Raw genomic sequence first — 26,381 nt, forward strand, 5'->3', positions numbered from 1 at the left:
AAAACTAAGTAGATTCTATGGATTATTAAAGTCCCTCCAAATAAGATTCGCTAAAAGCTTTTCTGGATTGAATCATAAACCTAATAAAAATAAAATAACTTGGGGACTTAACATATACAGATGAAGGCCCCACCTTCTCTATTTTCATATACATTTTAATCTCAGTGGCAGCCAATTTTCCACTTCCCATAAGGGAGGTGGCCGAGTGGCCCATTAACGGGGGACACAGCCATTGTTTCTGTCTGTGTGGCTTACGCTGTCACAGTTCCTTTTCAAATGCTACCCGTTTTCAGAATTGTGAATGAGCTACAGGTTCATTCTTTGGTGCAAAATTATGCTTCTGTTTTAGCAACTGGGACTGTGGAAATCTTAGCACAACTTGTTTCCCTTTTGTGGAATTACAGCTTATTCTTTTAGAAGAATGCAGCAAACACACAATTCAATGCCAGCCGATTCCACAAGTATTTTTCTGAGCATCTCTTGGGTCATAGACTCAGTAACTGACCTCTACGAGCCTTTAGTCTAATGTCTTTTAAAAGGACGCATTTAAAAATAATAAAAGCTTAATATAATATCTAAACTCTTACTTAAGGTAAGGAAGATTACATAAGAGCGGCTAGGAAGGAGGTGCTGCTGCCGGAAGAAGGGAGGATGTGGATACAGAGTCTTCAACTTCTTATGAGTCTCCTGAAATCTGTTTTTCTCCTATTGTTTGTAATTTCCCATTCTTTCCATCCAGTCCAGTGATAGCCACACAAAGATGAACACATTTCTTCACCCTTCCAAGCATTTGCCTGTCTTGGGAGATGAAACTCCCCTAAACCATAGCTGTGTAAATGCACACTGGGTCCCCCGTTTTCACCCTAAGCTCCAACTTCTTACTAACAATAAAACTTCACCTATCACATGAAGTTCAGAATCACCTCTATCTCAGCATGACCTGTTTGATCACCCAGGAAACACAGAAACAGGCACTAAAGAAACAACAACATGTGGTTGGGAACATGGTGGCAGAGACTCAAAACCCTTCCCTAGTTTATGGCACATCCATCGGAAGGACACATTTTGGATATTCCCAAAGAAGAATATTCTTCATTTTAAGATAAGTTTACGCATAAGATCTTTGTATCAAAGAGAACACTATATTTGATTTTTAAAGATGAATTCTGAAGTCAGAGTACTTTGATTCGAATCCTGGCTTCATCATATTTTAAGTGTGTAACCTTGAGCAGATTACATACTTTTCCTGTGCTGACCTTCACAGTATTTGACCTCTGGTACTCATACAGTGGAACTCTCCTTAGCAAAGAAGGAAATCTTGACACACAAAAGAACCCTGAAGACATTGTGCTAAGTAAAATGTCCCCCTCCCCCCACAGAACCAGTATTGTGCTACATATGATTCCACTTACGTAAGCACCTAGATCAGTAAAATCCATAGGTGTAGAGAGGCCGACAGTAGAACAGTGCTTGTCGGGGAACTGGGGGAGGAATGATGACTTAGTGTTTAATGGGTACCAAGTTTCTGCTTTAGGATGATAAAAGAATTCTGGAAATGGATAGCGATGGTGGTTGCACAATACTGTGAATTAATGCCAAAGAGCTGCACACTTAAAAATGGTTAAAATGGCAAATTTAATGTATGTATGTTTTACCACAATTAAAAATAGAAGTCATACATATATTGAAGAATAGCAATCAACCTTTGCACAAAAAAGCTAGTGAGGACCCCCCATTAATGGAGTAAGTCTATAGTAAGGCTCAACACACTTTTTTGTGTTAAGGGTCAGGCTTTGGGGGCTACATAGTCTCTCACAATATCTGCTCTCACTGCAACAGCCAGAGACAATATGCACACAATGGGCATGGTGCACGGCTATGTTCCAATAAAACTTTAATTATGAAATGGGCAGTTTGTGGATTTGGCAGCTGGTGGAACACTGGCCTATAGCATGTTATCATGTAAGCTTTTTTTCCCCCAAATGCTGGTATATACTTGGCATTCAAGTATTTATCATTGTTATTACTAGGATAGTGATAACCATTTACTTCCCCCAAACTAAATATATTAATAGTAAACTTGTCATTAGCCAGGAAAAATGCATGCATAAAATGTTGTGTTTATTCAAATAAAGTGTCAGGAATAGCAAACACAATAGTAAATCATGTACTCACTAAAAATATTAAATAACCAGGAGAGAACGGACACATTCAGCCAATTCAGAACACATGCTATCTACAGGTTACCAATGTATGTCATCTGATCACAAATGTTTTGAGAATAGCCTACAAAAGGGAAATGATATGTGCTAACCCAATCCCTGGTGAAACGTTTCTTTTGTGAAATCAGCATAATTCTTTCAATTAGCTAATGTAGACTAGTGTTTGTAGGTGGATAAAAATGGATGAATAACTTAGAAACATCATTAACAGAGTGTGCTTTAGCGAACAATAAAAACGTTAAAAGTAGACTCCACAGTCATGTCCAGATTCAGCCATCTGTTAGTCTGCTTATAAAGCAGAAAGATTTTGCAAAACAATTATTTCAAGGAATCAAATATACCACGGTTGAATTACACAGCTTCATTCTCCACCTGGGTCAGATGGCTGGGCTTGGTTGCCCACATAGAGGCTGGTTCCCGAGATTGGCAGGAGGTCACAGAGACCCTTTGGCTCAAGAAGAAATCTCTTGTCTCAGAAAAGTGGCTGCTTCCGTCTCAAGGGGCTTTCTTGTACCTGTGCCCCTTCCCTCTGTCTAGGCATCCTGCCTGGATTTTAGATTTTACTTCCTGTTGTCTAGATTGTCTACCCAGATTTTTTAGAAAGTAACTTGGCTGCTCAGATTGCTTCTTCAGATTTTAACTTTATTAATGTCAAAATGTTGTCAGGTTTGCAAGCTTAATCAATTAATTGTGTCTTAGCCTTTGCCAGTTCTAAAGTCAGCTTGCTAGCGGTCATCTAATAAGCTGTGGCTAAGTGCCCAGCCTAGCTGGCCCTACCCAGTAACACCTGCCCGCTATGGACCAGCGAGACTAAATAAAACACCTATCATATGACCTTCAGCACTGTGCACAAAAGCTCGAACTCTTGAGTCACAGAGACCTGGGTTTTAAAACTAGACTAATACAAGTGTCTCCTTCGTGGAGTTGTAAGACACGCAAACCAAGTGTGTAGCAAAGTAAGTGACACAGAACAAGTAACAAATGGCAGCAATTATGGACGGTAGCATTTCCTGAGGACAGCAGAGATTTCTGAGGATGACAGGGAGGTTATCAGGGGTGTTCTGGTACAGCTTACTCTATAGATAGAGCTGCAAATTCTTTTTATAAGTTAGAGTTTCACGAAGCAGGCCCCTGCAGTTCAACTAACATTCTAGGAGGGACTTCCAGGGGCCAACTGTCCTAGATACTGGTATAAAAAATGAATACAGCAAGTCTTTGCCCTCACAAAGCTTAAAGTTAGGACCAGGATGGGACACAAAAGCTCAAAATGGAGGGAGACGTGGATGCCGTGGGGGCACAGAGCAGGGACACTTGCTGTAGGCCTGGGACTCCAAGATAAGATGTCTTGCGATGACTCTTGATGGCTAAATAGAGTTAGGGGAAGAGATGGAATAAGTCAAGAATCTGTGAAACGCACGGCACAGTGCAGGTGCAGAAGCCTGGGCAGTTCAATCCTACTGCAGTTTAAAACGCAACAGGGAGTAAAGAGGGGAGAAACTAAGTCACCAACCTTCCGAGTCTCCATTCCTGAAAGCCAAGTCTCAGGCCATACAAGCGGGGGATTCACCTCCCTCCTCAAGCACCTGAACTCTGCTGAATATCCTTTCTGTGTCATTGAGACTCAAGGGATCTCACTTAATTAAATGCGGCGATCGAATTCCACAAATCACATACAAAATCAATGTAATTTTTAAAAAAAAGTCAGTGGATGCTCAGATAGCAATTACAGGGGGTACCTGGGTTCTGGAAACCTAGGGTGTTAACAGGAGGACAATAGATGCTCAGATGGCAATTACAGGGGGTACCTAGGTTCTAGAAACCTAGGGTGTTAACCTAGGATAACTCATCTTGAAATCGTATGTGATTCCTTACATGTGCAGTGGTGGACCCCAATCGAGAAGACCGAGGTATCACGTAAAGTACCAGAAGCTTTCTCCCGGAGGGCTGCCCTCCCTGGTTTCTGGGGTGCTGTATGTACTGTCACGCCCATACAGTGTCTCACTTTGGGAGCTGGTCCCTTCTGTATTCTGGTGTCCAGAGTCCCACTTCCCTCTGGCTTCCAAGGATGGGTCAGAACAGTGCAACCCATCGTGTGTGGGGTAAAGGCTATTCTCACAGAATCTCCAGAAAGCTTCTCTGAACCCAAGTGCCTTAACCCAGGTGTGGCAGAGCCTTCCAGCTGATCACTGGAGCCATTTATTCTTCCAGGCACATAGGGAACTGGGAGTGGAAGTGATGTGTGCCACTTCCAGGCCTGGCCCAAAGAAACCTCCTATAACTCATCCTCCGTGCTCTGCCTCCATCTAGTAACTGCACACATGTATGGCTAGAATGACCCTGGAAGTCACATGCGTGAGACAGGAGAGCCACCGGCACCCTCTCTCCCTGGATGAAGGTGTGGAGTGAAGCAGAGCTCCTTTCTCCATCCCAAATGCCTAAGACCTGAAACCTACTTACTGTAAGCAAGCAAGGAAAACATCTCAGAGAGATTTAGATCACTGAAATTATAGAATTTGTGACAGCAGTTAGTCTATTTAAACTAATACATCTAGCTAACCACGTTCCTGTGGCTAATCTTCTGTCTTCCTCCCTTCTTTTCCAGAATGTAGAAAACTACTTCCTCCTGACAGAAATCTTTTTATTAATCCAAGGACTACTTGTTATCGTATAATTTAATCAGGAGCTACAAAAACAAGTATCTATAAAATACAGGCTGATAAATATAGATGGATAAACAATAAAGCTGGTCAGGTACAAAAAAAGAAAGAAAAATTACTGGAACAAGATTTACTCACCTAAAGAGACAAAGTCTCTATTTCATTTCCAGCAATAGTTAACTTGTTAGAATGCGGGCCATGTTCCTAGATCTATTTTTTTGAAAGGACTGGGACTCAAGAGTTTTATGTGATTGTTGTCAGTTTTTGAACTCTGCAAGCTGAATAAAACACAGCCATGGACTATGTATGAACAGACCCTCAGTTTCTGAACGGTTATGTTAAAGTGACACAGAATCTGCCTTCCAGTAAAGTCTCCCAAACTATTAGTGTTGGTATTAGGTACTGTTACGGTGTGAAGGACTGTGTACCCCAAAAATTCACATGTTGAAACTAAAGCCCTTAATTGCATATAAACTGTTTTAAACAATGAAAAAAATGGTAAGATGAAAATTAACTCATGGAGGAGTAAGTCTACTCTCAGTATTAAAGCAAGATAAAGAAGGAAAACCAAATACAATAAATACCCTGTTTGTAATCCTTTTTGAAACAAACTGTATTAAAAAATTTTAAGAAATTATTATTTTTAATTTTGATGATAGAATGGTCATTGGTTAAAAAGGAGATGCCTGTTTTTTAGAGATGCACAGTGAAGTATTTCTGGATGAAATATATGCTGCATTTTGCTTGAAAATAATCCAGGGTGGTTAAATGCTGATAATGGTTGAAGCTGGATAATGGATACATAGAGGTTCATTGTATTCTCCTCTCTACTTTTGTATATATTTGGACTTTATTGTAATTAAATGGAATACATCTAATGTTTTAAATTAACCTCTTGGTAGTAATTCAGCTTTATTCTGCAAGTTTTCCAGGAGACACTTTCATTGTTCAATGCTAAACAGTTTTTCATTTCCATTATGATTTCCTCTTTAAAAATGAATTTAGTGATGCCTTTGTATGCATACACACTCTATATACTTTAAGGTTACATATTTTATGTTATTAACTTTTGTTCATGTCTGATTTGTGTTATATGCACATGTCAAGAAATATTCTCTATATTGTATTGATTTTATTCTTTGAAATTATTAGAGACTTCTTTTGTGATCTAATATAAGGTCAATATAATTTTTTTATAAAAAAAAAAAAAAAGAAACTAAAGCCCTAATGCAACAGTACTAAGAGTTGGGAGCCAGATGCTTTGGGGCATGAGTGTAATCCTATCATGTGAGAGGCCATGGCAGGAAGTTTCCTTAGGGCCAGGAGTTTGAGACCAGCTTGGGCAGCCACCATGAGACTCTGACCTCTACGAAATAAATTAAAAGATTAGCTAATCAGGTGTGGTGGCACACTTAGCTACTCAGGAGGCTGAAGCAGGAGAATTGCTTAAGCCCAGGGGTTTGAGTCCAAATGGAGCAACATGGCAAGGTCACATCTCCAAAAATAAATAAATCAATAAATAAATAAATACATAAATAAATAAAGTTGGAGTCTTCAGGGGGTGATTAGGTCATGAAGGTGGAGCCCTCAGGAATAGGGTTAGTGCCCTTATGAATAAGACCAAAGAACCCCGTATCTGCCCCTTCCACTGTGCGCAGACACAGCAAGAGCAAGGAGGTGCTATGTGAACCACAGGGAGCCCTGAGCAGGCCCCGAGTCTGCCGACGCCTTGATCTCGTATCTCCCACCACCGAAAACTGTAAGAAATACAGTCTAAAATAGTGTCTAAAAGATACCTAGTTTATGTATTTTGTTGTAACAGCTCAAACTACTTTCTCTGAGACTTCAGAACCATATCAGATGTCCCCCCGCCCCCGCATAAAAAAACTAGCCCCAGTGAGTCTCTAAAACTTAAAATGCCAAATGTGAAAATTTGGGCAGCGCTCTGTCCTGGAACGTGAACCTTTGTGTTCACTGAGCGTCAGAGGTGCTGGACCTTGTTGAAGACCCTGAGAGAAGATGGAGCCAACTGTAGGGGTGCCCTCAGTGAGCAGTGAGTCTGAGAAGGCTGCCAGTGGACCTCGCTGCTGGGAATCCCAGAGTGAGCCAGAGAAATGACGTGGAATCTTTAAGCAGCCACAGTGTCAGCTTCAGACTCTAAAGAGTCAACTTTGAGTGCGGAGACTGTTGGGGGCTTAACGGATACACCCACCTCCGAAGGTGATGCCAAGGGACCAACCCCCCAAGCCCTCTGGGAAAGCTGTGGAATGTGTCCACCCCCTACAGGCCCGTATAAAAGGGGTCTCTAACTGTCGTCGGCCCAGACACATCTTGCCACTGCCCAGGTGGGGTGCTGTCCCCTTTCAATCGACTTGACCTAAACTTCTCTGCTCTCGCCCTATCTGGTCTCTGGGCACTGCTGCTCACACCTTTCAGAGATAGTAAGCTCTGATCCCTGAAGGCTGGCATTGCTCCCCTGAGCCACCATGCAGGGTCTCAGGGCCTAAGCAACTGCTGGTAGTCACTTGGGAAATGCTCCAAGTTTCACAAGTGACAGCACCTTATTTCATAAATGAAGAGTTTTCACAACAGGCCAAGGTGTTGGAAATAGTAAATTTTCACAGTCTGCTGTGAGAGCAGAGAAGCTGCTGGGTCTCCTCCAAGGATGGGAGAGCCTTCTGGTAAATTGAGACAGCATTCTGATAGTCAGGGTTTTCTTTGTCTGGTTGAGCATGAGCTTTGCCAAACATGGAATAAGATATGGTAACCACTATCTTCTTTGGAATCAAAGAAGAAAAGGATTTAAACTCTGCTTTGGTACTTTCCACAAACTAAAGTTGGAAGCCCCCTAGCTGACTGACTGGACTCCCTTTTGGCCAAGGAGACCTGCTCAAAAATCTTAAAGCTGAATTTCTAGCCATGAAGAGAAGAGAGGTCAAACGTGCCTAGTTGCGTCCATCCTATCCCTTTTTGGAGTTATTTGTAATAATAAGATACAAAATAATTAATAGGCCTGAGGCCATGTAAGACTGAGGTTAAAACACACCTGCAGGTAATCAATTTATTTCATAGATCACTTCAGTCTTGATATGTGTGCGTCTGGTGACCTATCTCTGATTAACAGACCTCCTTACCTTACCTTAAAAAATTATAAGCCTTTAGAAAAAGCTTCAGCTTTAAAAGCTTTTTTAACCAATTACAAATCAAAAAATCTTTAAACCCACCAATAGCCCATCAGCCACCCCACCGCCTCCTTGGAAATGCCCTGCCTATTGAGAAAGCAATATAGGCCCTCCATGCATTGATCTGATTTTGCATGTGATTTCTGTCTCCCTGAATTGTATAAAACCAAACTGTAACCTAACCATTGTGGGACCCCTGGCTCAAGGCTTCTTGGGTGTGGCTCTCCAGGCCATGGCCAGAGATATTCAGCTCAGAATAAACCCCTTTAAATTATTTTACAGAATATGGGTTCTTTTATCATTGACATCTCTAACAATACACATATGCCTATTTGGCTATACAGTTGTGAAGGGCAAATGAAATAATGTAATTAAAGCACTTACTACAGGGCCTCGTCCATAGGGTACACCAAACAATAGCTTTTGCTATTATTATAGAGAATGAAGCTGCTCAGCGTCAGGGGATTTCAGTAGACCTTTTTATAAGCCAGTGTTGTAAACATAATACGCACTCAGTAAATGTTTAATATCAGAATAATTGTAATTAAACCTAAACTTTAAAGAGCAGGAAGCTCACAGTTTCTGTTCTTGATTCTGAGGCTAAAAGGAGATGGTCGTAGAGAACATGAGCCCGTGTTGTCTATTCACCTTGATCTTATTAGGATGCAGATATAGAAGGAACTAGATGCAAAAATCATTGACAGAGGTAATGTATCTGCAACCAGTCCCACCGGCCAAAAGGGCAGGAAGGACATTTGCTAATGATGGTAATTAAACATGCCTTACCAACCAGCAAAAAAGCCCTGCTGATTGTCGCAGCTAAGCAGATAAAGAAGAGAAACTCGCCCTCTGAAAAGAGACTGGACATTATACTAAAAGGCTCTAATAAAAGCTCCACAAGCTCTAATGAAAGTCAACTATACCTAAGATAAGAAAAAAAGATACAGAGGTCCTCCTCCCTACCTGTCCCCTTCTTGTTTTGTTAAAGAAATTAGCAACCCTGTCCCTTGGCACAGAACTTAAACAGATAAGAGATGCTAATCAAAGACAGAGAAGATAAGAACGACTTTCTTAAAAAAGGGCAACTTTGCTTTGTTTCCTTTCTAATCAGCTAGCGGCTGGTAAGAAGGATACTTTGTCTTAGCTAAGAATAGGAATCTTGACTAAATCCTCAGGCTAATCTTCCAGAGAACACGGCTATAGATCGTCCTTGCTGTAATCACAGTCATCCACCATCAACCTAAACCGACCTCTGAGACTCACCTAACTTTTAAAGACGGATAAATAAAATGTGGTTAATTTTTACAACAGAATACTATTCAGCAGCGGCAACGATTCTTGAAGACGGGCCAGGTGAGACGTGAAGCAAACCAGACCAGTCCCTGATCACCACAAGCCGTGTTCACTTACTATGGCCCAGTCCCCGTCCACTCCTTAAGGGTAACTCGCACGCTTGGTAAAATACCAGCACGTGTGTAACAAAAATCATGTAAAACTTGTCCAGAACGCAGCGTGGCACCAGACCCACTTCCGAGGCTGATTGTCATAAAAGAGATAAAATCTTCAAAAAACGAATGCAAGTTATGAATCTTATTCCATTACCCCATTACCAAAAAGGCTTAATGCACACCACGAAGAAATAAAATTGCTAATAGGGAGCTACATGTGAATTCTGAAACATAAATACAGAGTATTTGACCAAGGTGAACCTCTCCAAAACAGACTTTTTAAGATTTACAGCAATTTAACGTTTATTTAGAAAATGAAGTCCTTCAGTTAAATATACTTAAAACATAAGAATATTGAATCCATGGTTTCTCTTTCTCTTTTTAAAGGAAAAGTAAATCCACCAAAAATCTCAAAAAAATCTTGATGAGTGTAGAGAACTTACTCTGTCAGATATCAAAACATTAAAAAGGTGATTTAAACAACATGGGATTCTCCCAAGAATAGACAAATAGAAAAGGTAGCAGAGCATAGAGCATCAGACAGCTGCCCACAGAGCCGCCTAATCACCTGCTTTATGACAATGAACCACTGAAAGGCAGGGCTGGAGGGCTATCTTTCTAATAGGTATGCTGTATATTCATAAAGAAAAAAACCTAAAAAGTCCCATTCCTTATCTTAAATCAAATGAACAATCAATTATAGACAGGTCACTGTTTTAATCTGGTGAGTAAAACAATAAAGCTTCAAGAAGATAAGATGAAGGTAAAGCTTTGGGGGGATTCATGACCCTGGGGTAAGTTTTTTTAAAATAGGATGTAAGAACACTATAATAGAAAAAAAAAATGATAAATTTTACAACATTAAAATTTAAAACTTCTGGTCATCTAAAGACATCATTAACACAGTAAAAAAGTAAGCTACAGAATGAGATATTTGTAAGTCATTTAAATGACAAATAAATCAAGTCCATGATCAATAAAGACCTCTACAGATCCACGAAAATGACAGAGAACCCACTAGAAAAGCAGAAAAACAGAACAGAGATCTCATGAAAGAAAATATCAAAAGGTTAGTAAATGAGTGCATGAGAATATCCCAATTGACTTGTTATGAGACTCACAACATTAAAGTGGCTGACATTTAAAAAGACTGGGAAGATGGAAGTGGTGGTGAGGGTGAGGACACAGGGCACTTAGAGCTTACCCATACATACCACGGTGGAGAGGGGAGGTACTGACTGTATCATCACCTTGGAAAACTGCTCAGACCACGTACGCATACTCCATGACCCAGAAATACAATTCTTGTGTGCATACCAGCAGAAATGCAGCCGAAGAATGCACAAGAATGTTCATTCCAGTTTCATTTAAAACAATCCAACTGGATAAACGTCAGTGTCCACGTGTAACAAAATGCATAGATAAAATATGGTTAATTCTTAGAACAGAATACTTATCTGGCAATGGCAAAAATGAACTACTTCTACTTACAACACGGATGACTCTCACAGGTGTAACACTGAATACAAGAAGCCGAGGCCCAGAGTGCCTACATAAAATTTACATGAAACGTATTTACATAAAGTTTGAAAACAGGGAATGCAAATCTATAGTGACAGGAATAAAAATGACTGGTTGCTTTTGGCAGAGGGCATGCTGACTGTTGGAGGGTACAACAGAAACCTCTGCGGTGCTGGAAACATTCTTTGTTTGAGAGGAAGCCTTCCGCTTCTGGTTGAGATACAGAAAGTCAGGAGACTATTACTCATACTCTAAATCCGAAGAGCAAACTGAGGCTGAGAACAAAATGAGGCCCAACTTTATGAAAATATGGAAACGGACAAGCCACTTCTAGGAGAAAGAAGATTCAAAGCTGCTTTTGTTCCTGGAGGTGGGCAGAGAGGAAAAGGAAAGAAATCTGCCATTAAAATGTGTAAGGACATATCATCTAAACTTGGAAGGAAACTTGGTCACCGTGAGTGGACCGCCTTGAGGAATTTGCATCCTAAAAGCATCTGTCACCAATCTGTTTCCTACTGGCCTTCCGCTACACCAAAGGTTGGTACAGGACTGAAGAGCTGTGATGCCAAGGAAGAATTTTAGATTTGACAAATTCCAGAGAGCGGATGGGGGTTTTACAACATAGACAATGTACCTGTTAGGAAGCTCTTACAGAATGGAGGTAAGGGAGGGTAGCAGCCTTGGAGATGGGAATAAGTGAAGGAAATTCATGAACTGCGTTGGTGGTAGAGGTGACAGAACTCTTGGTGTAGCATTCCTAAAGCATATACTTTATTCTGCTGTTATGAGGTAAAAATTAGATGCATAAAAAGTCCATTAGTGATTTTGTAACACATGTCTATGAGAACTGGGTATGGAAATCACAGCCCAGGCTCTGCATCTAGACAAAAATGCCATCAAAGAACCAAGAGACAACAAAAGGGCACCATAGGAAGATGAGTACCGAATAAAAACAACACACAGAAGGTTCTAGAAAAATCAGTATACTACTGAGGAAATGGGTAGGAGGCAGCACATTCATGCCTAAGAGTTTAGCTGGGGGCAAAACAAACAAACACTAATAATACTAAAGGAAAAAGAGCCAAAAAACCCATCAGAGATCAAGGAAAGAAGAGGTTGAAAATATACGATGATGATTTTGACAGATCTTGCAATGGGTAAGTTTTACCACTTGATGTCAAGCATAATCTACTGATAAAGTCAACAAATGAAATAAATCTTTATTAAAATAACTGTAACAATAAAGGCGCGTTAAACAATTTCTTGATGGGATTGGTGGGGAGAGAGAAGAGAGGTTCATCCATCCTAGCCCCTGAGATGTTGAGAACGATCTTGGTTCTGTTCAGCATCCAGGGTGGCTCTCCAGTTATCACTACTTTTAGTGAAGCCACATTTAATTGCATTTAGGTTTCTACCTTGAAAATTATGCACAGTGATATGCAAAATAAAGTACTGAAAGGAGAAGACTGACAGAAGAATGAGATCCATGTATGTTTGTCCATCTTGAACACAGCCTTGAAAAGTGAAAGGAGAGGTTAATTAAAGGATTATGCCCAACATGAATTTTAATATTCAAAGATATCTAATAAGAAAGCCACCCTAAGGTATATTTACAGAACCTCTTTAATTAGTGAGTATTCAAAACAGCTTTACACACATGACTCAAGATTTTGCCACATTTTCAATATGCACCTCTTCTAAATGGGACGGTTGAGGTATTAGAAACCAAGAACAGGACACAGAATCAGAACCAGGCTGAATGCAAAGTCTGAATGCAAATCACGCAACTTTCCGCAGATGTGAAATGGAAAACTCCAGCGGGCTGCCACAAAGATGAAATAATAATGGATATGAATGTGCTTTGTAAAAGAAAAAGTGATACATCATTTCTTCAAAGAAGTGAAGGGGAAAAAATACATTCATAAAAATTTGCTTATACTCAATTAACAGCCCTATCACTGTCTACATATATACTTAAGATGGTATACATTTCAATTTTCTGATAATGATGGAAACTCAAGAGGTTCTTTTTTCAGTCTACTATTTCTAATGTTTGCATTTGTAAACAGAAATAATACAACTATCACACCTATCTAAAAATTACCTGTCACAGTGATTTCTTATGGATTCCATCACTATCTTCCACATCATTTCAAGAGACACCATGTGACAGTGGTTAACTCAGGCTGTATGATCAGACAGACCTGCACCCCAATTCTGCACCTGTTACCTTTTAAGTGTATGGTTTTGTAGATGCCAAGCTTGGTTTTCTATTACAAAAGTGGAGATATTCACAGTACTAATACCACAGATACCAAAGATGTAAGAGATGGCACTGCTTCATGTATTAGCAGAACGCCGGCAAATAGCATAGGCCTTACAAGTGTAGCTTATGGTAACATTTAAAATGTTGTCTCCAAGCGGATGAAGATGTTTGCTTTCCATTTATTGGTCATTCTTATCCATGAATACCTATGCTGTTCCATATGTATATACTGATTCAGAAGCTCACATTATTTAATAACCGGAAGGGAATTTTGACATTTATTGAACAACCGCTATGAGCCAAGGTCCATGTTAGACACTACAGACACAAAAATCTTGCCTCTAACTTCAAATACTTCTCAAGAATATAAGACCCTTGAGGGTACATGTTTGTTAATTCTGCCCACCAAGGTATTTTCAGGAATTAAAATAGTGGAATACTGGATTTGCTTGGTAAACACTTACGGAATGAACAGTATTAGTGTTTTTTCTACCATACGTACAAATCTCTAGATCCAGTGCAGAAGCTACTTTTCCTTGTATTTTGGTTATATGATGAAAAGAAAAAAAACTGTTAAAACTGTGTGACACACCTCTTGGGGGTCAGGGGACACTATTAATAGAGGGATTTCACCCAGCAAACGCAAGCAGTGTCACCTGGGTCATAGTACCCTCAATGATTCCCCCAACAATAAAAAATAAATGAATAAATAAATAAATAAATCGTCTTTACCAGTACAAATATAACTGAATTCAGTTTAAATCTTGGGCTCCTTGAAACAGTATTAATGGTTTCCTTCCAAGATAAACACAATGACATTTGACACATTGAAAACAAATTTAGGAAATGTTCAACCAACATGGGAAAGAATTCACCCAGTGACTGGTAACAGAGAGGTACCTTTTTCTCCCTGCACTTACTGGTACTTTCTATTTATTTTATATGATTATTAACTTTCCTTCTAAAGTCTTAAAATATTGCTCACCTGGTCTTCTTCTCCTCCACCTTCTTCATCATACTTTAAAATATTATCTCTTACATCATCTTCTGGGTCAATCAAAAGTTGCTTCGCCTGGCGTTCTTTATCTCGCCGCTTCATCCACACCACAAACATCAGAACAAGGACTGAACAGTAAAAAGAGAACACTGTCATTTTTCGAGGCTGACCTAGCTGATCACCATACTCAACCCTAACAACTTAAACCAGGCCCAAGACTTGTAAAGGATCTTTCACTTCATTACCTATTTCTGGCATCGCACGAAGAGGGATAAGACAGAGCAGGTCCAGGCACTGTTTAGTGGGAAAGAAAGAACATTCCAGTTCCCGCTGCCCTGAAAACTCCCTGGGTGAATGTCTCTGTCCTCAGCTTTATCACCTACACACGGGGACAACAGCTTTCTCTCTCTTCCCCTGGGCTTGCTAGAGCACAGAGCTCTTAATACAGTGCTTTACAAATTCTAAGGACACCAAACAGCAGTAAGTTAAATTGTTACTTGTTGTTTTATTCAGGTTGGCCAGTCATGTAACACCCCCATGTTTACAGAGACTGGCACTTCTCCAGAGGTCCAAGCCTTGCCTAGATGACTTAGGTAGTAATTGGGAACTGGTCAGCAATTGGATCGGAGGGTTTGGCTCCCAAAGGCTGGTGTGTTTCTCTCTCCCTATTCTGCGATCTTTTCTGTATTAAACTGCACGCTTTGGCTAGGAAGGCTGGGGGATCAGTTTCAGCCCTGAGATAACATTAGGCTTTCGTGCGTTACATTTGGTGCCAGGTCTAGAACCATAAATTTTCCAGAGAGTTGATGTTAAAATCAGCGCCAATTCATTTTCCTTCAAAATGCCACAGTCCCTTCTTCATTGCTATCATCCGTCATACCTAAGTCTTTCCTGATAAGATTGGCATCTACGGCACATTTCAGTTGAAATGGAAATATGTCCCAAAGTGCACATCTATGAATGAATTCTGTCTAAAATCTGGGGGTATCCGTTTACCTCCTGAAGCAAAAGATTTAATGACTCCCATTTGAGCACATTTTTATTATTGGCCATAAAAGTAAATATCCTCCTTTTTAAAGCCAGATAACATGATCTCATTTGCCATTGTTCCAGGGCTAAATCTAGCAAGTGGATTATTAGTATAGCATGCAGGTTTCAAATTATAGCCAAAGTAGTCTCCACACAGGAAGTAAAAAATGCCCAGGCTTCTTAGTAATTGCTTAGAATAAAAGGACAGAATTCTAAATTACCAGAACACTTGTAAATGGAGAAAACATAAAAGAAATGGCCAACGTTTTCAAGAAAGTGAGTGGTGCATAGCATGATCGTCCAATAAACTAAGCCCTGCTGCTATCCACAATAAAACACAGGGCCCCGGCAATTTATTCTTTTAACCTACATACTTAGAAGTGGTTCCTAAAGTACCTTCCAGTGGTTAATTTTTTGCATTCCATTGAACCAAAGATTGCAAAGTACCTTCAAAAGAAGCAATTCCTTAATCTACACTTACTCTAAAGGCAGGCAATTTATTGAGCTGCGTAATCATTTCTATTATCCAACGTGCGGTATGTGAAGCACAAGCTCTCACTATTGTACGCAGCCCTTCAGAAACAAATACCTTGATGCCCGTGTGACCAGAGCTGGCTGCGGACTACGCTGTACATGAAGGAACGTGAAGAAAAGCAATGTACTTATTTTCTAAATCATCAACTACATGCCATAAGTCCGTACTCAAATTGTAAGATGGGTGCTCCAACTTGGGACTGTTTAACTTTTTTCTAGCAAAAGAGTCATAGCGCCCCAAGCAATCAGCATCCGTTGGAAAAGGGGGAAGTGTGATTCCCCCATAATCAAGTGCGTGGAAGAGACCAGCTGCTGAGGCTTGCTGCAAACCTGAAAGTGCTTCAAACAAGGTTCAGAGTTCTTTTTGTTTTGTTTTGTTTTGTTTTTCCTTTTCATTCTAAAGTAGACTTGGCTGTCCCACATATGATTGGCAAGAAAATGCTCAAAGGTCAAAGAGAGTTGTTAGATTACTTTGCCAGGCAACATCACAAGTGATGTTGCAGAATGTTCTAGAAGCAGAAGGGACTGAAATCTGGACAAGGAATGTACTCACTGAGCAGGATGATGATGCAGAGGAGGATGGCGATGATGGCGCCCGTGCCAAGCCCTGCACCCACAATCCTGTCCACGTCCGTGCAGTCCCCGTTGGAGTCACACTGGCAAACCTTCACGCGCAGGATGGAAATATTGGATTTGGGAGGGTTACCCGAATCTGTGATTATGATGGGAACTTCATAGATACCGGCTTCAAGAAATTTTATCTTTAAATTAAGCTGAGCAAAATCACCTGTAGAAATAGAAAAAGGAAAAACACGGTTTATTAGTTATTATCTAACACGATGAAAATCACATAGCATTTTCCAGAATGTATTTACTACCTAATAATACACATAAAGCGGACTGCAACTGTGATGCTTTGTGAAGATTTTTATTTTAAACGTTTTTTATGTCTTACTTCAACTTAAAGTAGCTTTTAAAATATGTTTAATGAGAAGATTAGGAAGCACATAAAAATTAACTTTTCATACCAGGCTTCAAAACCTCTCAACTGCACATATATCCAAATAATTAACCTGTTCTCACCATTAAGCCGAGTGATGGTCCAATTTCTCTTAATAGTCACTGGAGATAAAGGAAGATCAAAAGCAAATGGTCCGGCGTTCGGATCAATGTCATAATCAAGTGCTGTAATGTTAATTGAATTGGGGTCTGGAGTTTCACAGGTCTCTGCCTCTTGAGGTAACACTTGAGGGGCGTTGTCGTTAATATCAAGTAAATAGATCTGCAGCGTTCCTGTTCCACTCATAGGTGGAATTCCTTAAGGGAGAAAAATCACAAACAGGTGGTGAACAGTTCTTTTCAATGAGCCTCAATTATGATGAAATTCTCAAAGCTTCTTGCCCTTATCACTGTGTAACTTTGGGAAAATCTAGTTGTCACAGCATCTGGACAAACTATTTCCGGAACAAAGCTACTTCTTGCTTCCTTCCTAGGATGGCCCTGAGCTGACATGGTGGCTCTGCAGGAGCTGAGCATAGTGACAAAGAATGGTGCCCCTGCCGTGGGATCCCAAGCTGTGCTGCCCAGAGATGCAAAACTCGGGACTCTCGATCTTGTAGACCCTACTCTTTTAATGGAGAACCAAGGCACGTGCAGGAGAGAACATAAGAACGTTTAAAGCTTCAACCCAGCTGTGACCTATTCTAAGAGGCTGCAGACCAGTGACACTGTAGCGACACACAGCCCTCATCTTAGTGAGGAATACCATAGGGAAAAGAAATGATATTCACTGGCCTATCAGCCACCTGCCTGAGAAAGTACTAGGTAGCTCTATGTACATTATTTCCTTGTAATCCCATCAGCAAGTTTAAACAGATGAGGAACCGAGTTTCTTTAAATTGCTCTTGACCACACACTGTTAGAAGTGGTGGACTGTCACTATGGATTGATCTGACCCAAATCTATCCTCCTTCCAGTATGAAATGTTGTCTCTATCGCATTATGTAGAGACCATGTGATTTGGCTTCTGCTGTATTATAAACATTTTATAAATAATGCTATATGCTGAAGCCCAGAGATTCCAGTGACCTACCCAAAGTCATGCAACTAGGAAGGTGGATACACACACGTAATCCTTAGGAGGAGATCAGGAGGAGTCTTTTAAGAACGTCTTTTACGAACACAATGGCTTTGAGAGCAGGGACCGCGAGCATTATGATACGTTATAGTTTGGATACGACCACTATGATACTCTACAGTTTGAGCAACCTTCATATTTACTATGTCATCATGTTAAATATTTCTAGGCTGTTATAACAGCTTTACGGAACAGGCAAACAGCTAAATGATCTATCAATGATGAAAGTAGGGCACAGGGAGTACACATAAGAACTTGCCCAATTATGAAGGAGCAAAACTGGGCCTCCAAGTTCTGCCTTGTGATTTAAATTCAAGTGCAGTTGCAAAGCAACATAGCTACATAGATTCAATAGCTCACTTCTTTCTCATATCAAACGCTCTTTCAATTAGAAAACAATGCACTTCGGTAAATGAGAAATCATACCCAACACACATACATATAATTGTATGGCTCTCTAAATCTCAACATCATGGTTGAAGACATATTACTTTAAGTTCCACTACAGTGGAAAGCTACTCCATACATAGGGCAAAAAAGCATAAAACTGTCACGAATGCTGTGCTTTGATGCATGGTGGCAGAAACCATTCCTACAAAGTTTCAACTCTAAGCATTTGAATAGGAGGTCCTATGTTAGGAAGGGTAAGAATTATTGCTTTGGCCCTGGTACCATGTAGATTTACTACAGATAATAATGTCATTGAAACTTACTATATGAGATTTGGAAAGTTTCATTGAAATTGTTCTTATCAGAAGTATTGATAGACAAAGCTTTTCAAAGTGCACATCTTAACTACCACACTGAAACCTATTTTATTAAATGCTAACATTCATAGTCAAACACTAAAAATATTTTTTAAATATAGTAGCTGTGGGTCAGGCATGATGGCTTTTACACTTGTAATCCTAGCACTTTAGGAGGCCAAGGCAGGAGGATCCCTTAAAGTTAGGAGTTTGAGATTAGCAAGACCACCATCTCTACTAAACGTAGAAAAAATAAAATAGCTGGGTGTTACGGTGGGCACTTGTTCCAGACACCCTGGAGGCTGAGGCTGGAGGGTTGTTTCAGCCCAGGAGTTTGAGGTTGCTGTGAACTATGATGATGGCACTGCACTCTAGCCTGGGTGACAGAGAGAGACCCTGTGTCAATAAATTATATATATGGGGGTTCTGAAAAAATACATACACATTTTGAGAATGAAAACAATGGTATTAGAATTGTAATACTCAAGTCACATTTGACTTCTGCAGTGACAAGAGATACAAGATACCACATACAAGATAACAAACATTATCAGTACATACCGAGTATTGAAATTTTACAGTTTTTTCCTTTCTTAAATATGTATACATTTTTGGCACCCTCTGTATATACTGAATGAAATTATTTAGATAGATAGATGTGATTCAGTTTTGAAACTATGAATACATATGCAGTAAGAGAAATATCTGAGTGTTTAGTTTGTTTTGGATATTTCATTTAGAAGCCATTATATCTTTCTCAAAACACTGTGAGTTAGGAACTGATAATATTATTTAACAAAGAAAGGAAACTGATGAATTTAAAACCTCACTGCCAATCCCACAGTTAGGAATCAGGAGAGCTGAAGTCTGGACAGGGGGTCAGGTAGAACTCCTGAGCTTGCACTCCTAAAACCCCCGTCACATGGAGAGCTAACAAACAAAATGAGCCCATCATCAGCTTTACTTAAGTCCTTTTTATTTTATATAGCCAGAAAAAAGTGCCCATCTATTAATCTCAACCAACTAGAACCCAGCAGAGGCTCAGAAAGGAAAAATAAAAAAAAGTGCCAAAGTATACGTGCCAAAATCAATACCCTAAAGCTCAATTTATGTACAAAATTAAGAGTTTCCCAGCCCACGGCAGACATCAGAAAAAGGAAAACTGCTGGAGACACACATACTGATGACAGCAAACGGACTAGAAGAAATGTAAAAGGACCGAACTTAGAAAACACTGTGTCTGCACAGAGTCTCAAGGCGTCAAAGTGTGGCAGGGCAGGAGGCCAACAATGCTTATAATCATGCCAGGCTGAGACGGATGGTATGCGGACATGGAGGACATCCATTTCAGAGGACAAGGAATATGTCACAGAAGGCCCAGGAGAAACGCCCAGTAGAAGTTGAGGCCTCAGAGCTATAAAGGTCAGTTTTCTAGACAACTGAGTTTTAAGAAAACCTCAATCCCTGTTCATCTGCGCTCTGTAATCAGCATACAGTGAATACATTTAATTACGTACCATTGTCAGAAGCAAGGAAGGTAGCATTATATATATTGTTTTTCACATTTGGTGATTCTCTGTCCAAAACAGCAATTGTAGTTATTTGCCCATTCACAGGATCTATTTTTAGCCAGTTGGCAGGATCAGATAATTTTGTATATCTATAAAATGAAAAGTGCAGTGTTTAATTTTTTGATATGAAACTTTAAAAGATAGAGCATATTTTATAGGTTTAATTCCAAATGCAACCAGCTCATTGGCTTGCATGTTAGCTGGAAATACAGCTTTAGTACAGATGAGCGTTTTTGTGGCAGTGATTCTGGCAGGGCTGGGAAGGCTGGCAGGGTGGAAAGGCTGTGCTTGGTCAGACACACAGGAACATTCTGCAGGTGTTGGAGGGGCACAGTTTGGTCTCCCAGTTGTGGGCCAAGGCAGATTGGAAAGATCTCTTAGGTTCTGGTTCACATCAGTATCAACAATGCAGATAAAATAGTGCAAATTACCTCCTAAATAAGGAGTAGCCCTAATCTATTGGCCTTCAGAGAAATTGGAAGGTGAATTTCATACCACAAGCCATCCTGAAACATCTTACGCCCCTCATCATGGCGGAGATGAAGTCAAAGTGAAGAGACTGCCATCGTCCCTTACCTCTACTTGGATCATTCACCCTGGGCCAACCCTCAGCTCTGCACCTTCTCAAAGGAAGTCCCAGCATGAGGCTGTATCAGCAGATTTATTAGCTTAAATTAATTTTTTTTACTCAGGGCAGGAGTAAGCTACTCAAGCTTGAATAGCCAATTTATAGCCTGGAAATGACATGCTATGTTTTGAGAGGTAAAAGTTGTAGGATTTCAATGCACCTGTTAACTGGCAATTTAACTATCTTGATTTTAATGTATAGAGAAGTGGGGAACATTTACAGTTATCTGTTAGCAGCAATAATGTAATAACTTAAATAGAAAATGAGTGAATTCTAAAAATGATCATCACCAGCCATGGATAACTGCAGGGAGGATGGGGACCAAAGACCTCATTCTGGGCAGGGAAAACAGCCCTGAAAGGTCAAAAACAGAGAAATAAGCTGAGCAAGGTAGAATAAAAACAATTTAGTTAGCTTACTATTAAACTAACAGTTGAATTACTTGTCCAGGCAGTTTCTGCTTTTTTCTGGAAGGCTGGCCTGTAAGCTTGCCCCTTGCTGGGTCTGTAAGTGCTCTGAAGAGCAATGGCTGCAGCAAAACCTTCGTGCAAGGCCTGGGAAGGAACATTAACCAGGCCTTCCCTTGCCCAGTCAACAGTCAAAGCAAATAGCCCTTGTGGGGATTTATACAATGGCCAGGGCGGAGATCAAGGGAACAGCTCAAGCCCTGAGATATGGGCAGGAGAGCTTGTCCCCTAACCACAGAGTAAGACAGAGTAAGGAGATAAGGGGAAAATTCCTCTTTTCCACCAATTCTGCAGAGGATAACTGATGCCACCACATCTACTCCACAGAGAAACCAGTGGGATCTAACTTCCCCCAAGGGATCTGTGCGCATGACCACAAACAGGAGCCTGTCCCCACACAAGGCTCAGGTTCCGGATTTCTCAAGGCTGCCCAGACCCTTAAAGTTAATGATTACAGATAGAATAAGAACTAACATGCTTACTCAAGAGAAACTGCTGACTTTTCTACTCCCTTCCTCAGCTTACCCTCTCAGCTAAATGAGAAAATAGCCTTTAATAAAAGCTGGGTGGAACAAAGACTCAGGGCCCCTTGTGGAAGCCCCACAAGCTAGTGGGTCCCTGTGTCCCATCTTTGAAAAACCTATTCTGTGCGTCCTGTCTCTTTATCTCTTGCCTTTTTTAATTTCATTTTTGCCAGCCGATCACCACCAGTTCTACAGGTCTTAAAGGACCCTGCCCCCGGCAGATAACAGTGTTGAGGGACTTTTACTCTCATATCAGGAGGGATAAATTAGATTTTGCTGAGGTTGGAAATCTTTATAGATATGTTTTATAAGTCTAATAACTACCGTACAGGTAAGAGATAAAATAATTAGCTCCTAGATCTTGATTTTGGCAGAAGCTTTCTTTTCTTCACAATGCATGGAGGAGAGATAATGCTAGAAGCTTCTGACAGCTTCTCATTGACTCACTGTAGAGCCTTTTGTGATGTTGGGTATCAAGGCACAGGCTAAATAATTATTAAACTCTGTTTTCAAGGAAAGGTGGTAGAAACAAAGAAGCAAGAGACAATGTTTTTTTTCAAATAACACATAAGTAGATCCATTCTTATATTTCTGATCTAACATGCTCATGGATTTACTGAGATAAAAATTCATCAGAGAATTTTAAATTATCTTGTAATAAGTAGTTTTATTTCCAATGGGAATTTCTTACTTAACTAGTAAATTAAGCAAATTCTATGCATAGCACAGAATATAACATAAATTACAAAAACACCATGACTGGTATAACATACCTAATATTTTGCTGCATATATCGATCTGGGTCCTGAGCAGTAAACGTTGTCAACATGGTACCAGCATGAAGGCCTTCTTCTTGGCGAATGATCTTAGGATTTGGGGCAAAATAAGGATTTTCATTTACATCAATAACTGTAACAGACACAGTTGCAGTTGACTGAGGTGGGTGCTGAATTCCCTTGGCTAATGGCACTTGATTTTCTGCAGCAACAGTAAGGACAAACATTCTATTTGTTTCGAAGTCAATTGGCTGGAACAAAGAAAAAGAGAAACCATATTTTTGCAGGAAATAAGAATATCTGCATTCTGCAGTTTATTCTTCTATCAACTCCATTCCCAAAACATTCATTTTTTTTTCAATGTTGAAGTACCTCTCAAATCTCTGGAAAACATGCATTCATGTTGTTGATGATTGAAATATTCATCTCAATTTATAAAACTTGGGCACTTCAAAGATTTATGTTCACAAAATAATACACATGAATATTTCATAGATCCATTTATTTAAGTGCATACAAAAATGTGATCATTTTTAAAAACAGCAATGTTGATTAAAAATACCGAATAATAGGTTTGGCGCCCATATCGTAGCTCAGTGGTTATGGCACCAGCCACATACACCAAGGCTGGTGGGTTTGAACCCAGCCTGGCCAGCTACGTAAAGCAACAACAACAACAAAATAGCCGGGTGTTGTGGCAGGCACCTGTAGTCTCAGTACTTGGGAGGCTGAGACAAGAGAATTGCTTAAGCCCCAGAGTTTGAGGTTGCTGTGAGCTGTGACACCATGATACTCTACCTATGGTGACATAGGAAGACTCTATCTCAAAAAACAAACAAACAAAAAACCAAAAAAACCCAAATAATATAAGATCAAGTGAGAACATAATAATCTAAATTTACACTCTCAAACACTGATACAAAGATCACTTGTCATCCAGAAAAGACTTTATCAGTCTGTGAAGAATTGAAGAAAACAAAACCAATAACCAAGCAATGTAATTAAAATAAAATAAAGGCAAATTTATTTGATTTAAAAAATGTCCTTCATAATTTGAAATACCCATTTCACACAAACATGTACACATACAAACCCCTTTTTAAAATAATAATGTTTTCACAAGGCAGATATTTTTCTTTACCCCTTTCTTAGCAAATGATAAAGCTCTGCTGTCTTACAAAGTGATTCTGGGTATTGTACTGTTCTGTAAAAATCCCGTATAACACCCTAAATAAATTCAACGCAAAAATAACCCTTTACTTAAATATTAATTTCCAAAGTTCACTGATTCTTGCTGTCACTAGAAATGTTACCAGGAGTCAAGTGACCAGACTAGATGTTCACTTTTCATTTTCCTTGATCACCTTGTAGTGGAAGTGCAAATAATCATTACTATGCAATAGTTAATAGGGAAAAAAAAGAGCACCAAGTGCTGTCCTGCCATCACTGGTAGCCTGAGAATGATCAAGTGGTGATGCTCACAAGAAAGCCATATTTTCAGCACAAACTAAGCAAAGCTGTAATATTTTGAGTGGTTTCATGAGCCACATTAAACACTCCCAATGGAACATTTCTTTATGCTACAGGGTATATTCACAGCTCTAAGTGCTTTAATGCCTATGAAGCTCATTTATAGGTCACAGCAATGTTATGACTTGGGTACTATCATCAGCCCCACTTTCTGCGTGGGAAACCTGAGGTTTACAGAGATTAAACAGCCAGCCATGAGCACACGAGGTGTCGAGGGCAGAGCTGGGATTCCAACCCAGAGAGACAGGCTCTGGGCTGTGCTCTCAGTCACCAGGCCGTGTGTCTTCAGAGTTTCCAACACCCATCCCATTTTACAGAGGGGGCCAAAAAAAGGTAATACTTTAAGTGATTGTATTTATCTATGTATTACTTTTCAAAGTTGAATTGAAGATACTGTTATTGATCATGGGTGCCCAGCCATGCTACATATATCCATTTTACCTGCAGTTTGTATACTTTTGGGGAATGACTGATTTTATTTCCAACAAGATCTCTTAACATACGTATATGCTCTGTGGGCACCGTCAGTATTCAGGCGTATACTTAATTCTTGGCACTGGCACCTTAGTGCACCTTTCTGTACTATGTGTAAGTCCAGTTGTTGGGTTCATGTACAAGAGTGAGTGGGAGGCCATCTCTTTACTGGGTGGTTAAAAGCGAAGGGCTGCTCACTTCAAAGGGCTTTGACATTATAGCTGTGCAGGTATTATACACTTGAAGAACATCACCTTTGTTTCTAACATGCAATTGTCTTGTTTTGGTTCTTTTTTGACAAAGATCAGAAAAAACAATTTCTTAAAGTCTTGAAAATAGCATTTAAAAATAGCCTCATAAATGCAAACCCTTTCTAAGATGTAGGCCCTCTTCTTGTTTACTCATTCCATTTTACTTCTGTGAAATTTTCTTGTTTGGTCCCTACCAATACTCTAAATTGCTGTAGACATGAACACGGCAGGTGCGATGTCTCATTCTTAATAGCTACCAATGGCGATCAAAACGTCAGAACATGATCTATCACTCCCAGCTCAACTGCACTGATGGTTAACATTGTCGAGGTCAGTCCTGTCTTCAGATAGGTAAAAGTGTCCAAACTGATTTAAAAGCCTATTTTAGTGATAATGTGAAAGCCTCAAGGTTAATTAAACAATAACACACAACCTCCCCCAATATATATGAATTTCACATCTGGATATGTCTGAAAAATTTTTTTTCTAAGATTCAATGGCAAAATAACGGGGTAGGGAGGCATATAATGGTCTTTGCTGAGCAGCTGCCAGAATGCAAAATGGCCCAAGGAACACTTACTTTTACCACGGTGACCAGCCCGTCATTGCTGTTAGGGTCTGTCAGAATGGCGAACCGTCCTGTGGGGTCCCCGCCACTGATCCTGTACACTGCATTCCAGGCTTGTGTGTGAGGTTGGTCCTTATCTGTCACAGTTAGATTAGCTACTATGACATCGACCCTGTTCTCAGGGACTTCACCATAAAACTGCAAGAAGGACAAACCTCGGTCAGAAGAGCAACACGGCCACATCAGGACAACTTGACGGCCAACCATCGTACCTGGTTTACTACCCCATTAAATCTTTATCATCTACCCTGAAGGAGAACATGGGGAATCCAGGTAACTACTGCATTTATGTTTGTCTTTAAAAATCCGTAACACTTTTCAGTAGTCCATTTTTCCCCAAATTATGTTACAGTTTCATTAATATTAAAATCAGCATCCATTTGCGAGTATCTGGGTGATTCATGTGAGGTTGGGGGAAAGAATTTATCTGTGGGAAATGATTTGCCCCCAGATACAGATAATTATATGCTGACGAACCAGAATAAATCAGTGATGTAGTCGTTCCTACACCTGAAAACATTTTTAAGTGTTTTGTTAGACACAACACAAAGTCTTGCTGAGATATTTTTTTCCAGGCAGCATATTTCAGTAACTTTAACAGTGGACTTGGAGCCTACGAGGAACCAGTTACTTGGATGCCTTATTTAAAGCCCTGGTGACAGAAATGTCTGAGTCAGCAGCCATTCTGCCATTAGGTGAAGTAAGCTCCACCTTGGTTTAATAGTTTTATTATTCATGAAAGAAGTTCTCGGTAATGGACCACAGACCCAAAGTTGTGTGAGTGGCAGCTGTA

At 40.0% G+C, this 26,381-nt stretch overlaps 1 protein-coding gene across 1 annotated transcript in view; it reads right to left on the reverse strand.

Moving 5' to 3' along the window:
• Window positions 1-26,381, reverse strand: part of CDH2 (cadherin 2) — a 241,665-nt gene that overhangs the window by 17,839 nt on the left and 197,445 nt on the right. Inside the window, exons 9-14 of the mRNA XM_053571438.1 lie at window positions 25,541-25,726; window positions 22,703-22,956; window positions 20,257-20,399; window positions 16,940-17,173; window positions 16,410-16,643; window positions 14,282-14,421 (exon numbers count right to left, since the gene is read on the reverse strand). Coding sequence (XP_053427413.1) covers window positions 14,282-14,421; window positions 16,410-16,643; window positions 16,940-17,173; window positions 20,257-20,399; window positions 22,703-22,956; window positions 25,541-25,726 — 1,191 coding nt within the window. The remainder of the gene's footprint in view (window positions 1-14,281; window positions 14,422-16,409; window positions 16,644-16,939; window positions 17,174-20,256; window positions 20,400-22,702; window positions 22,957-25,540; window positions 25,727-26,381) is intronic.

This window comes from Nycticebus coucang, chromosome 19 (assembly GCF_027406575.1).
Source record: "Nycticebus coucang isolate mNycCou1 chromosome 19, mNycCou1.pri, whole genome shotgun sequence".
Classification (NCBI taxonomy): domain Eukaryota; kingdom Metazoa; phylum Chordata; class Mammalia; order Primates; family Lorisidae; genus Nycticebus; species Nycticebus coucang.